Source organism: Stomoxys calcitrans, chromosome 1, assembly GCF_963082655.1.
Source record: "Stomoxys calcitrans chromosome 1, idStoCalc2.1, whole genome shotgun sequence".
Lineage (NCBI taxonomy): Eukaryota > Metazoa > Arthropoda > Insecta > Diptera > Muscidae > Stomoxys > Stomoxys calcitrans.
The window spans coordinates 53,079,992-53,092,376 of NC_081552.1; the positions used below are offsets into that span (position 1 = coordinate 53,079,992).

At 37.4% G+C, this 12,385-nt stretch overlaps 1 protein-coding gene across 1 annotated transcript in view; it reads right to left on the reverse strand.

Moving 5' to 3' along the window:
• LOC106090097 (serine/threonine-protein kinase unc-51) overlaps positions 1-12,385 on the reverse strand; it is a 124,527-nt gene that overhangs the window by 66,265 nt on the left and 45,877 nt on the right. The window contains exon 2 of the mRNA XM_013256181.2: positions 7,138-7,311. Within this exon, the coding sequence (XP_013111635.1) occupies positions 7,138-7,311 (174 nt within the window). The remainder of the gene's footprint in view (positions 1-7,137; positions 7,312-12,385) is intronic.

Here is a 12,385-nt window from a genome sequence, read left to right on the forward strand (position 1 = left end):
AATAAAACATTTGCATAATTTTAATTTTTACAGAAAACAAAGTGAAGATGAAATGTTTCGAGTATATGTAGCAGATATATGTATCTATATATATTAAGGACCTTTGAAAAAAATAGAGATTTGTCAATAATTCTAAAACGGGTTTCAGGATATATGTAAGTAGGTAAAGCGCACTTTATTCTAAAATAAGGAGTCACTTGATCTACCTTAAAATCCAATATTGGTTAATTGTGGTTGACTGTCATCATAGGTCAACGGCTATTCTTTAAATTTGCATCTTCAAAACGTGTAGGAACGTGTATCTCTATTAGTTTCTCTACAACTGCATGGTATTTGTTTAGCTATCACCCATAGCCCAAGGATCAAATGCAGCAAGGTGTATCAAGGAGAAACAAGCGAGTTGTATTGGGTTGCCCAAAAAGTAATTGCGGATTTTTCATATAGTCGGCGTTGACAACTTTTTTCACAGCTTGTGACTCTGTAATTGCATTCTTTCTTCTGTCAGTTATCAGCTGTTACTTTTAGCTTGCTTTAGAAAAAAAGTGTAAAAAAAGTATATTTGATTAAAGTTCATTCTAAGTTATATTAAAAATGTATTTACTTTCTTTTAAAAAATCCGCAATTACTTTTTGGGCAACCCAATAGTTACATATAGAGAAAAACTAATCGACCAACAGGGTGCAATCTTTGGACATGCCTATGATCGTTGATGGATTACAATGGAAATATTTGAAATATTTGTACAGCATTATTTTCAGGAACGTCAATTCCGCCCCAGTCGGAAGGGGCGGAAAGTGTCGTCCCCACGATTTTGCTCATCTTTTTCAAATTTCTTTATTTTTGTCTTTAGTATTCACTCAACCTCATAAGGCAAAAATTAACTTTCTAACAAATACGACAAAATAGGAAATAACGATAAGAAAAACATTTTTTCAACCTTGAGGAAGACAAAGCAGCAAAATATGTCAAGGTATCATTGACTTAATGGAGGTGAGATTAAATGAAATTTGCAAAACAAATTTAGCTACTAAAAATAAAAGTGAAAAAGAACAACAAAAACAATAACAAAAAAAAAACAAACAAACAGTAGCCGGTCAAAGACTTTTACAAACTCAGACAAAAATATAGAATAATGTACGTCGAAATTGTTTTGAATACGCATTTTATTATAATGCAGGGACTGATTAGTCATTTAAATAAATGAGAAAAATCGAAGAGATACAGTTTCTTTCGTTGTTTATCATAAAAATAGGGGAATTCTAAAAATTTGCTGCGCAAGAAAGTCTACTATCGGTTAATTCCCTACTTTCTCATTTCAAAGACCACACATCCATGCCAACTTCTTGTTTGATACTTTTTTTATTTAAAAAAATCAAATCATGAGCAAGTATTTTATTTTAGCTTCTCACAAGACAATAATTCAATATAAAATGTAGGTCACTTCCCTATACAATGTAGCCATGAAAATGGGTCAATCGGTAAATGGAATGAGGAAATTAATATGGAACGACCATACCTAAAAATACGTTTCGAAATTTATAGGCGAAAAGATTTTCATTGATATCAAAAAATAAGAAGAAAATACAGAAATTTCATTATTGGTTATACACACAAACGATAGAGGCATCATTTTAAACGATCTCACAGCGAGAAAATGAGGAGGGGTTGTCAACAAATTAGGAATCGGACTGGCTTACCCAACGCATTCTTAGTGCAAATTCCTAGCAAAGCACAACCAATTATATGTGTACATAGAAAGGAATCCAGAAACTACGTGCCAGTTATAGAGGAATCTATTTCCCATTGCCTACATTAGATTACCAAGCATATTGTATGAGAGAGCTAAATTAACGGGCTTGTTCTTAAAAGCCTTTCTTTAAGGCTTTAAGCCTTTTGTCAATAAATTAGGAGTCGAACTGGCTTACCCATCGACTTCTTTATGCAAATGCCTAGCAAAGCACAGCAAATGATGGGTACATAGAAAGGAGTCAAGAAAATACGTGCCAGCTTTAGAGGAATAAATTTATTTCCCATTGCCTATATTAGATTACCGAGCATACTGTATGAGAGAGCTAAATTAACATGCATGTTCTTAAAAGCCTTTCTTTAAGGCTTTACGCCTTTTACATTTACAATCGACCATGTGAGAGACATCTACTACCTATTTGTCGATTACAGAGCACTTAAGATAGTTCATGCAATTTTTGAGCTTAATATGAGATGCGATCCTCAGTTTAAAAAGAGACATATTAGCCGGAAGTTGTCGTACTTCCGGCCAATATGCACTAAAAGAGCTATGGACTAGAAATTATAAGCGAGTGAATATGTTACAAATACGATTCTCTGTTAAGGGCATAAAACATCTTCTAGTCAGTCAGCACGTCCAGAAATTCAACCAAACGGAAGAATTTGGCAAATATAAATGAGGATATAATCACAAATAAAACGAACAACACATGTTTTGAAAATTCAAACAATTTTATGTCGGCTGATCACTTGACGTAACCTTGTTAAGTGAATCCTGACAATTATGCTTCAGCTGACTTAACCCCTCACTGGGTTTAATGCATTGTGAATATTATTGACTATGTTATTGTGAATTATATGTTTTATTTTAAAGATTTGTAATCTGTTGGTCCACAGATAACCAGCGTATGCTAAAAATATACCGTAAAGTGCGCACCCCCGATTTTTGGTGTACACCAGCAAAGTCCAAAATAAAAGTGTAAATTACTGTCTGTATGTAGTTTTAATTCTCTCAATATGTAAAAGATCAGTTTTTGAACTGAATGATTTGTGTTTTACAATAGTAAACATGAAATAAGAAAAATGTATACCTTCCAAGCGTTTAATCAATAAAAATTATTGAATGATTGTTTTCAAAATAAAAACAGAAAAACGATGCGTATACCTCTGGGCATGTTCATTCGTTGCTGTCTCAACAACGCCTAAAACAAAGACCATTGGAATATGTGTGTCAAGCCATCAACGCTATCGTAAAGGGCTGAGCATCGGCAAAGGCCTACACAAGACTTTTCACTTCTGCTTTCAAGATACAAGAACAATCAAAAAGTATTTCAGAACTGAACTTTTCGTTTAAAAATTCAACATTGTATGAGACAATTGAGAACTGAGTTAAACATATAACAAGACACGAAGACAACGAGATGAGTGAATGAATGGAAGAGAGATTGATTCAGATTTCAGTAAGTGCACGTTGAACAGTGCATGTATACGGGTACATTTTGCTTCGGACAAAGTATTTTCTTGTCGTCAACTTTCGTAGTATGAATTTCGTACGAAGGCAACGTGGATGTTTTGGCAAAAGCATGGGTGACACAAACACACACATATGAGACAGGCATAACAACGTTGTGTGATAAAAATATATGACTCAGTCGCTTATCTCAATGCACACAGAAAAAAAAACTGGTTTCAATGATCCCGAAATTAATTGATCCAATTAATTTCTTTATATCATCGTTTTTGAAGAAGTAACTAAAAAAAATTATTGAAAATGTTTAAACTTTCAATTAATTTATTGATCCAATTTAAAAATTTTTGAAATTTTTTGAAACGTTATTTTAGAAATCCGGTTCATACAATCGGCTGCCATGGGATTGCTATAAATTTACCGAAATGTGGGACGCATGGACCTTTGAAATCTCCTTCCAGTTATATCGTAGGGGACAATATGGTGCTTAAGTAAAATCATTTGAAGACTACATGGCAGATATTATAAAATAAGGGGTATAGACAGATACACAAATCTGTAATTCAAACATTCTTCGATTCAATTAAAAAAATTATTGATTCAATTTTTTTTGTGATTGAAAATTTCTTCAAATTTGCAAAAACTTCAATCAAAAATGAATGAATCAATTAATTATTTTAATCGAAAAAATTTTTATTTTCAATTAAATTTTTAATTGAAGAGTTTATCGATTTGTTTTCTATGTAGAGGGGATGAATTCGAGATAAAAATACTACCAAACACTGAATGGGAGTTGTTTTTCAATATGATCTACTCAACAGCAACCTGTGCGTTTTACTGTCTTCAGTGCCTCGCTCTTCAGTAGACTTAAAATACAATATGTGGGAATTCAGGGTTCAGCAGTCCAGTAAAAACAATCACAAATGAATGGTCTTTTGCAGGCCTTTGGTGTATCCCCTAATTTTAACCCACAGAACCCCCTAGAACAAGTGCAGGTTTACATGAGGTCTTTTCGCGTACTTTTTCAGTAAAAGTTAAAGTAAGCACAGCCTTTACTGTTTTGCCATTTATTTGAAATTAAACATATGGTTTTCATTAAGCAGCTGTTCGATGCCCACTCCATGGAAAATTTCGCGAAATCCGTACTTGGGTGCCGGAAGCCTCCTCCAAGAAACCCATGGTACGACCAAGAGTGTCGAGATGCTACTGAAGCCAAGAATGCGGTATATAGAGCAACCCCGCAATCAGTAGCAACGCGTCAGATGAAGGAGAGGTATCGGGAGAAAAGGAGAGAGGAGAAACGTCTATTCCGCAGAAAGAAAAAGATAATGGAAACGTGAGTGTGAGCGAATTGAGATGTACAGGAGTCAGAATGAAATCCGGAAATTCTATCAAAAAATTAAACATCAAACCGATGGATTTGGTGCAGGCACATTCTCCTGCAAAGACAAATAAGGAAATCTGGTAACTGACACAGATAACATGCTGAGGATATGGAATGAACATTTTACCCAACTGCTAGTGTCCGTCGTTGGCGGCGAAGAGGAGACCGCAGAACCAATCAATAATGATGGTATAGAATGTTTACCACCTAGATAGAATGAGGTCCAAGTAGCAGTGACCCGACTAAAAAACAACAAGGCAGCAGGAGCCGACTTGTTACCCGCTGAACTATTTAAGACCGGAGGCGACACGCTTATAAGGCGTATGCATCATCTTATCTGCGCAATCTGGCTAGAAGAACGCATACCCGATTATTGGAACCTCAGCATACTATGTCCCGTACACAAGAAAGGAGACTAGACGGAATGTGCCAACTACAGAGGAATAAGTCTTCTCCCCATCGCATACAAGATACTCTCGAGCGTACTGTGTGAAAGATTAAAACCTAAAGTCAATGAGGTAATTGGGCCCTATCAATGCGGCTTTAGACCTGGTAAATTCACCCTGGACCAGATATTCACACTGCACCAAATCCTGGAAAAGACCCGAGAAGGACAAATCAACACCTACCATCTCTTTGTTGACGGATGGAATGTTTCAACTCCCAAAACGTCTTGTACAACCGAGCAGATAAAGAAAATGGAGAAAGATTAACTTTATCTACCTCGGCACCGCCGTAACCGAAACGAATGACAAGGTTTTGAGATTAAGCGAAGAATAAAACTGGCAAACAGATGCTACTTTGGACTAAGTAAGCAGTTTAGAAACAAGGCCACCTCTAGACATACGAAGATTACACTATAAAAGACACTGAAGCATTGGTACTTGTAAAAGCAGATGAGGCAGTGCTTGGAGTATTTGAGAGAAAGATTCTTCGTAAAATATATGGACCAGTTTGCGATAATGGAGAATATAGGCGACGTATGAACCACGAGCTGTATGACGACGATAGCATAGTTACACGCATCAAAATACAATGGCTGCGTTGGCTAGGTCATGTTGTCAGAATGGATGAAGAAGGTCCAGCAAAGAAGTCTTTTGAAGGCAAACATGGTGGTACACGCAAACCGGGAAGACCAAAAGCGCGATGGAAAGATCAAGTGGCGGGAGGCACATCGAAACTTGGTGTCAGAGATTTTAGAATGAGTGCAGAAGATCGTGGGGCTTGGAAAGTCATAGCCAATTAAACTAAGTAAGCTGTTCGATGCTGCAAATTTTCGGCTGGAAAAGAAACCTCCAGTAAAAATTTGCAAGCTCTCTATTACCATCCTCTCAAAATGTTGATAGCTCCACGCACTCTTCTGATGGCAAATAAATTACGCGAACGACTTCCCGTAACAATTTGTGCAAACTTGCACAAGTTTTTGAGTTCGCAATGGGATGACCGTTATTTTGATTCAATTTATTGTGAATGTTAGTTAAATTATGATTTATAAGTTGTATGTGTAAGACATGGGTACTGACTCAAAGTCTACAGTGGGTTATGTATGTATTACGTCCAATTTTTTGTACTTAGAGCCGAACAAATGGCTGCCAACACAAAAAAGCACGCTACTAACTTTACCTCCGAAGCGCTATGGACTGTCCAAAGAATCATTGTTACCACTAAACAAGCTCTTCTTTCGTCACTAATCCTTAATGTACACGATTCGTTAAGATCGGTTATGGGCACACTATTTTCAAGCCCATGGTCTTATGTTTTTTTTTCTGGACGTACTTTATAATGGACAATAGTAAAATGAAAAACTTTCCAGCTTTCTTGAGCATATTTTACTGCAGACTAGTGTTTATATTCCATATATTTCTATTTTAATGCCATCCATGCAAAATTATTTATGTTGCTACAGATGCACACACATTTAGAATTTCCATGGAATCAAATTTAAAAAAAAAAATTATACCATTTATGAATGTTACTGAACCTTTAGAAATTTTTGCCTAGTCCGAAAATCCGCTGTTTCGTAAAAAATCGTTGTATATTTGCATCACGAACAACAACAGTAACAAAAGGCAAAAGCGTAAACATATTGGATACTCTGTATACAAAAATATAGAACAAAGTATTATGTCTGTCTTTTTGCTTGTTTGACTGTCCTTCAGTGCCATTAACAAAATGTGGTGAAAATGTAGAAACAACAAATACGCAAAAATGATTTCGATTGTGTGTGTGTTTTTTTTTTTTGACAAAAAACAACATAAAGGCCTCGTTGCGCACCAAGATTGTTTACTTTTCTTTTTGTGAATGAAATAATAAACGATGGCATGCCCGGCGTTGTTAAGTTCATGCTAAAGAGTGGCGGGTGTTGTGAATCACTCGCACCAAGCAGAGTGCAATGATTCAATTTAATATTAACCACCCTTTTGTCGAACCTTGTCTGCCTCTCCCTCAGCATGGTCTTTGTTCAATAATTGTTGTTATTGTTTTGTTTATACTTTTAAACTATTTCACAGATTTTGGACTTTCATTGCTGTTTACTTACCTCCATTACTAAATTTACGCAATCCTGAGATTCTTTGCAATCCAGTAGGGCCACAACATTCTCATGATGCAGTTCTGTCAATTCTTTTAGGATTTTTATCTCTTTCCCTAGGAGATTTTGTGTCTTTATGAGACCTTTTTTGGTGATGCATTTTATGGCAACCGGAAAATGTTTCTGAAAGTAAAAAAAAGTAAGGAAATTCAATATGTATGTATGTGAAGAGTTTATTTTGAATATTTACGACCGTATTCACAAATCTAATTGAAGCCTGTCGAATTAACCCATTTCAAACATACACTAAGTTTTGTGATTAATATATGGAGGAGAGTCTTCTCAGGAGACCATTTTTAAAATTCCATATAAATCTTCCAAGGAGTTCACAGAAAGAGTTTAAAAAACCAAGGTAAGTGCTAATGTAAATCATATGTGTGATTTTAAAGATTCTTAGTGTATTCGTTCACTGTTAGTTTATAGATATCAGAAGCATAGGCATTTGCCAAAGCGCCATATTAGTTTTAGGTATATTCGAAAGTTCTTACTGAAATCAGCGGAACTAATATCGAATATCTACATGACACTTATCGCTGACTGATAATCGTTGCCTTTGTTATATGCATTGTGAATGATTTTTGAATGTTATTGGTGTCATTGTGAATTATAAGTCGATTATACATTGATTTGGCTTCATTTATCCGCAATTTTCGCTTCAGCTTAGTTAAGCGGTATAAGCATAAGTGCAAGCGAATTTTGATGTCAACGTATTATATGTGAAAATACTTGATTTGAAAAACAACAATGCTCAATAGATTAGAATCAAACATTTCTAAAGGGAGCTATAGGAAAGCTGTTCAAGAAAAAGCACATACAATTCAGAAAAATTGAGTAGTATTTAATTCCCGATTTATTTTTAAGAAAACTTTTATGAATTGTTAATTTTGTAGCAAATAAAATTAAAAAAAAAAAATGCATGAAATCTTTACTTGAATCGATAGTACGGACCATATAATTTAATGTTTGAAGATTATTTCCTGCAAATGTTGACCGTGACTGCGCCTCAAATGGTCCATCCGCTTAGTCCAATTTTGGCGTACTCTTTCCAACATTTCGGCCGGTATCTCACGAAAAAAATGCTTCAATGTTGTCTTCCAATGCGTCAATTGAAGCGGGCTTGTCTCTATTGACATGAGCTTTAACATAGCCCCACAAAAAAGGCGAAAGTCGTTAAATCCCACGATCTAGGCGGCCAATTGACCGGTCCCGAACGCGAAATAAAATGTTCGCCGAACTCGTCTCTCAATTAGTCCATTGTTACGCGTGATGTGTGGCATGTGGCACCGTCTTGTTGAAACCACATGTCATGCAAGTCAAGCTCTTGCATTTTGGGCAAAACAAATGGGATATCATCTCACAGGCGTTCACCATTGGCAGAAGTACGATCCAAAGATGCCATCAGCCCATAAACCGCACGAAACTGTGACTTATTCTGGATGCATTGGTAGCTCTTGAAATGTTTCTGGCTGATCTCACTCCAAAATCGTCAATTCTGCTTATTTACGTTACCATTGAGCCAAAAAATGAGCAACGTCGCTCAATGGAAGAAGCGCGCGATGAACTTTCTTAACAGAGCACACATTTTGATAATAAAACTCAATAATTTGCAAGCATTGTTCGTTTGTAAGACGATTCATGGTTAAATTTTAGACCATACTGAAGTTGTTTGACAGTGAAACAAAACACGAAACGTCCGTGAGCTGTTTAAGCCAGTGTTGCCAAAAAGATAATAGCTAAAGAATCACCCTTTATTAAAATAAGAAAATATGGGTGTATTTTTTTCAGAAACAAACGCAAAATATTAATTGAATATAAATAGAAACCTTATTTGATTAAATAAATTAATGTAAAATAAATAAAATTACAAAATTACCGTTTACTGCAAGCCTCTTGACTATTTATTCACTAGTTGTTAAACTGTATAGAAAATATACACATCTGTTCCTACTACTCTATTAATCTGGCATTTTTGAGGCTATTTTTACATAACATGCCGCTCAAAATGCAGCTGACACTGACTGTAGCTCTAACATATTTTTTTGGCGACAGCTATTCAAGCCATATGTATTTACAACACTTTACACATGGGATGTTACACTGGGATGTTATTGCCTTCCTTCGACAGCAGCAGAACCGTTCTTACATATTCTTTAACAAAAGATATCTACACTCTCAATTGCATTTAATTTGTATAGCAAGAGGGGAGTTATTTTTATTTCGAAATAAAATCTCAGTCTGTCTGTCTGTGACAGACAGACTCAATGTAAACATTTGTGTTTATGCGATGGAATTTGCGTAGTATCTGGTCGGAGACCATGTGCTTCTTAATTGCGTTGAGAAATTGTTAAGATCAACAAAAATTGCAACGATAATGACGTTGGATTGACGACGATGTGCATGAAAGCAAACAAAAGAAGATGGAGAAGAGAAAGTATAAGGAATGGGAAAGCATTTAGGAAATATTAAATTCTTTCTAAGAAATAATAGGTTAGGTATTGGAGAGGCAATGGGGTAAAAATAGGGAAGAGAAACATTTATTATACAGTGAATACATACAAGAAAATGTGTGCACCCATAATTTTATGCGATCCTCTTTAACTCTCCTTTTTACAAACTCTCCCGAAGTCCTCGTCCGTCTGCGTCCAGCGCGATGTCAAAGTCCTGCAATAGCCAAACAAGAGCGACATTTGCCCGAGGTCTCCATGACCCTTTTTGGCCTTGCGACAAACCATAAGATCTTTACACGTTCTATTCACGTCCTCTTCATAGAAAGAGTATACGTTGTTGTTGTAGCCACATTTGCATATGCAGATGACGATCCTCGTCAAGCTCCTGTAGGTGAGCAAGCTCGTTCCGCTCGATACAGCTGATTGTCCGCGACTGTCATTGCAGCTGCTTCGTATGGAGCATTCCACTGTCCGCAACCTGTGGAAGCGGCCGGTAGCTCGCAGATTAGCATCTCGTGACAACAATAAACACCACACAGATCAGACCTCAATGTTCCAGCCAATGTGGTGCTCACAACTATCCCGTCCCGGGAGAAAGAGTATATTTTACCAAGGCGCTCGCAGAGGTGGGTTCACTGATTTCGTTGTTGTAGGTGTTGTGGCCCCATTTGTATGTATATAAGACCGATTGCCGCGGGAACGTTATGGCCTTAGTTTATTTAAATGCGCCAATAAATCGCCATATAATATCGAGTACTACAGGCACCCAGTATTTAGGCAAAACCCGGAGCCGGCTGGCCTCACCAATCATTAACGCTCATTGTCCCTGACTACTGTTGCAGCTTCTCCGTATACGGAGCATTCCACTATCCGCAATCTGCGAACGCGAGCGATAGCTCCCATCTGAGCTTCTCGTGATGACGATGAACACCACACAAATTGGAGCTCGGAGTTCCAATCGGTGTGGTCCGGCACGGAATAGCTGAGAACACCACAGGTTGGAACATTGAGGTCCGATCTGTATGATGTCCATTGCTGACTCGAGAAGCTTTGCTGTTAGCTACCGGGCGCGTTCACAGGTTGCGGATAGTGTAATGCTCCATACGGAGTAGCTGCAATGGCAGTCGCGGACAATCAGCGGTATCGAGCGGAACGAGCTTGCTCACCTACAGGAGCTTGACGAGGATCGCCACCTCCATATGAAAATGTGGCTACAACAACAACAACCGGTGTGGTGCTTAAAGTGCCGTCCTAATTTCATAGCATGACCAACATTCATAAGCAACCCATTCCCAGATTTCTCATTTCCCTCCACCCCTTGATGCCCTGAAGCCCAGCAAAGCCTAATAGCTTTCCGAAAGCTTCGAAGATGCTCCATGCGAGAAAAAAATTTTACTCACGCACGACTTTTTTATGTCAACTCACGTTGACGCACACTCACGAGACATACATTTTACTCACGCGCGACTCACGAGACAATCACGACTCACAAGAAAATCACGACTCACGAGACACTCACGACTCACGAGAATGTTACGACTCACGACACTCACGAGAAAAACACAACTATCGAAAAACTCACGAGAAAAACACGACTCACGAAAAACCCACGAGTCACGGTAAAACAAATATTTATCCATGAAGAGAATAATAATTATTCCATGCGTCTCAAAGCATACAGCATTTGAACATACGAATATCAATTTATAAAATGTATCAGCCCCGCATCACCACTTACTTGATCTTTTAATTTCTATACATCTGTACACAGATTCATACGTGATTGATTTGAAAGCATGCAAGAAATGTTGTTTTCCGTTATTTTTTTATACTTTAGTCGTGATTTAGCCCATGTTCATGTATGACTTGTCTATCCGCCTAAAAGACGCTACTCAAGTCCAGAAACTCAATAATCACACAGTTATCCAACTGAGATCCGCCCATATATACCAGTCTAGCGTAAGGCAAGATGTTTACCGTCCAACTCATCCACGTCGTTGTGAACGTAAAAGTGTGTTGTGTCCATATGCTATTTGCTTGCTGCTTCGAAATCTATAACTCGGGTGGAATACATCCAGAATAATCTGGTTGTAACTCTTCAGCCGGAGTAAAGGACGTCAAAAGGTCTCTAAAAATTACATTTACACGTTAGTGAGTTACCGCTTCCGCTACCATATTATTTTCTATTTTATGTCGCCATTGATGAAGGATCTCCTGAAACATATTGAGTGACACCATTTATACCGCGCAGTCAAACTTTTCTATTTCGCGAAAATGACGTCCAAGCCGCCATTGGAGAAGGATGTCTCTGAATGTACTCCGTGGCCTCACGTATAGCCCGCGGCTTTGTTATATTGGGTTGCTCTAAAAGTAATTGCGAATTTTTTAAAAGAAAGTAAATGCATTTTTAATAAAGCTTAGAATGAACTTTAATCAAATATATAATTGCCATTTTGTTCGATAACCTTTTGCCATCTTCCTGGCAAATTTAGTATTCCACGCTCATAGAACTACTGGCCTTTATCTGCAAAAAACTGAACCAAGTGCGATTTTTTAGTTCTGAGTTCGGAGTTCTGCAAAGATCGAAATAAATGGTAGTCTGATGGTGCAAGGTCAGGGCTATATGGTGGATGCATGAAAAGTTCCCAGCCAAGCTCACTCAGTTTTTGGCGAGTGACCAAAGATGTGTGCGGTCTAGCGTTGTCCTGGTGGAATATGACACCTTTATGATTCTGGTCGCTTCTTCTTGA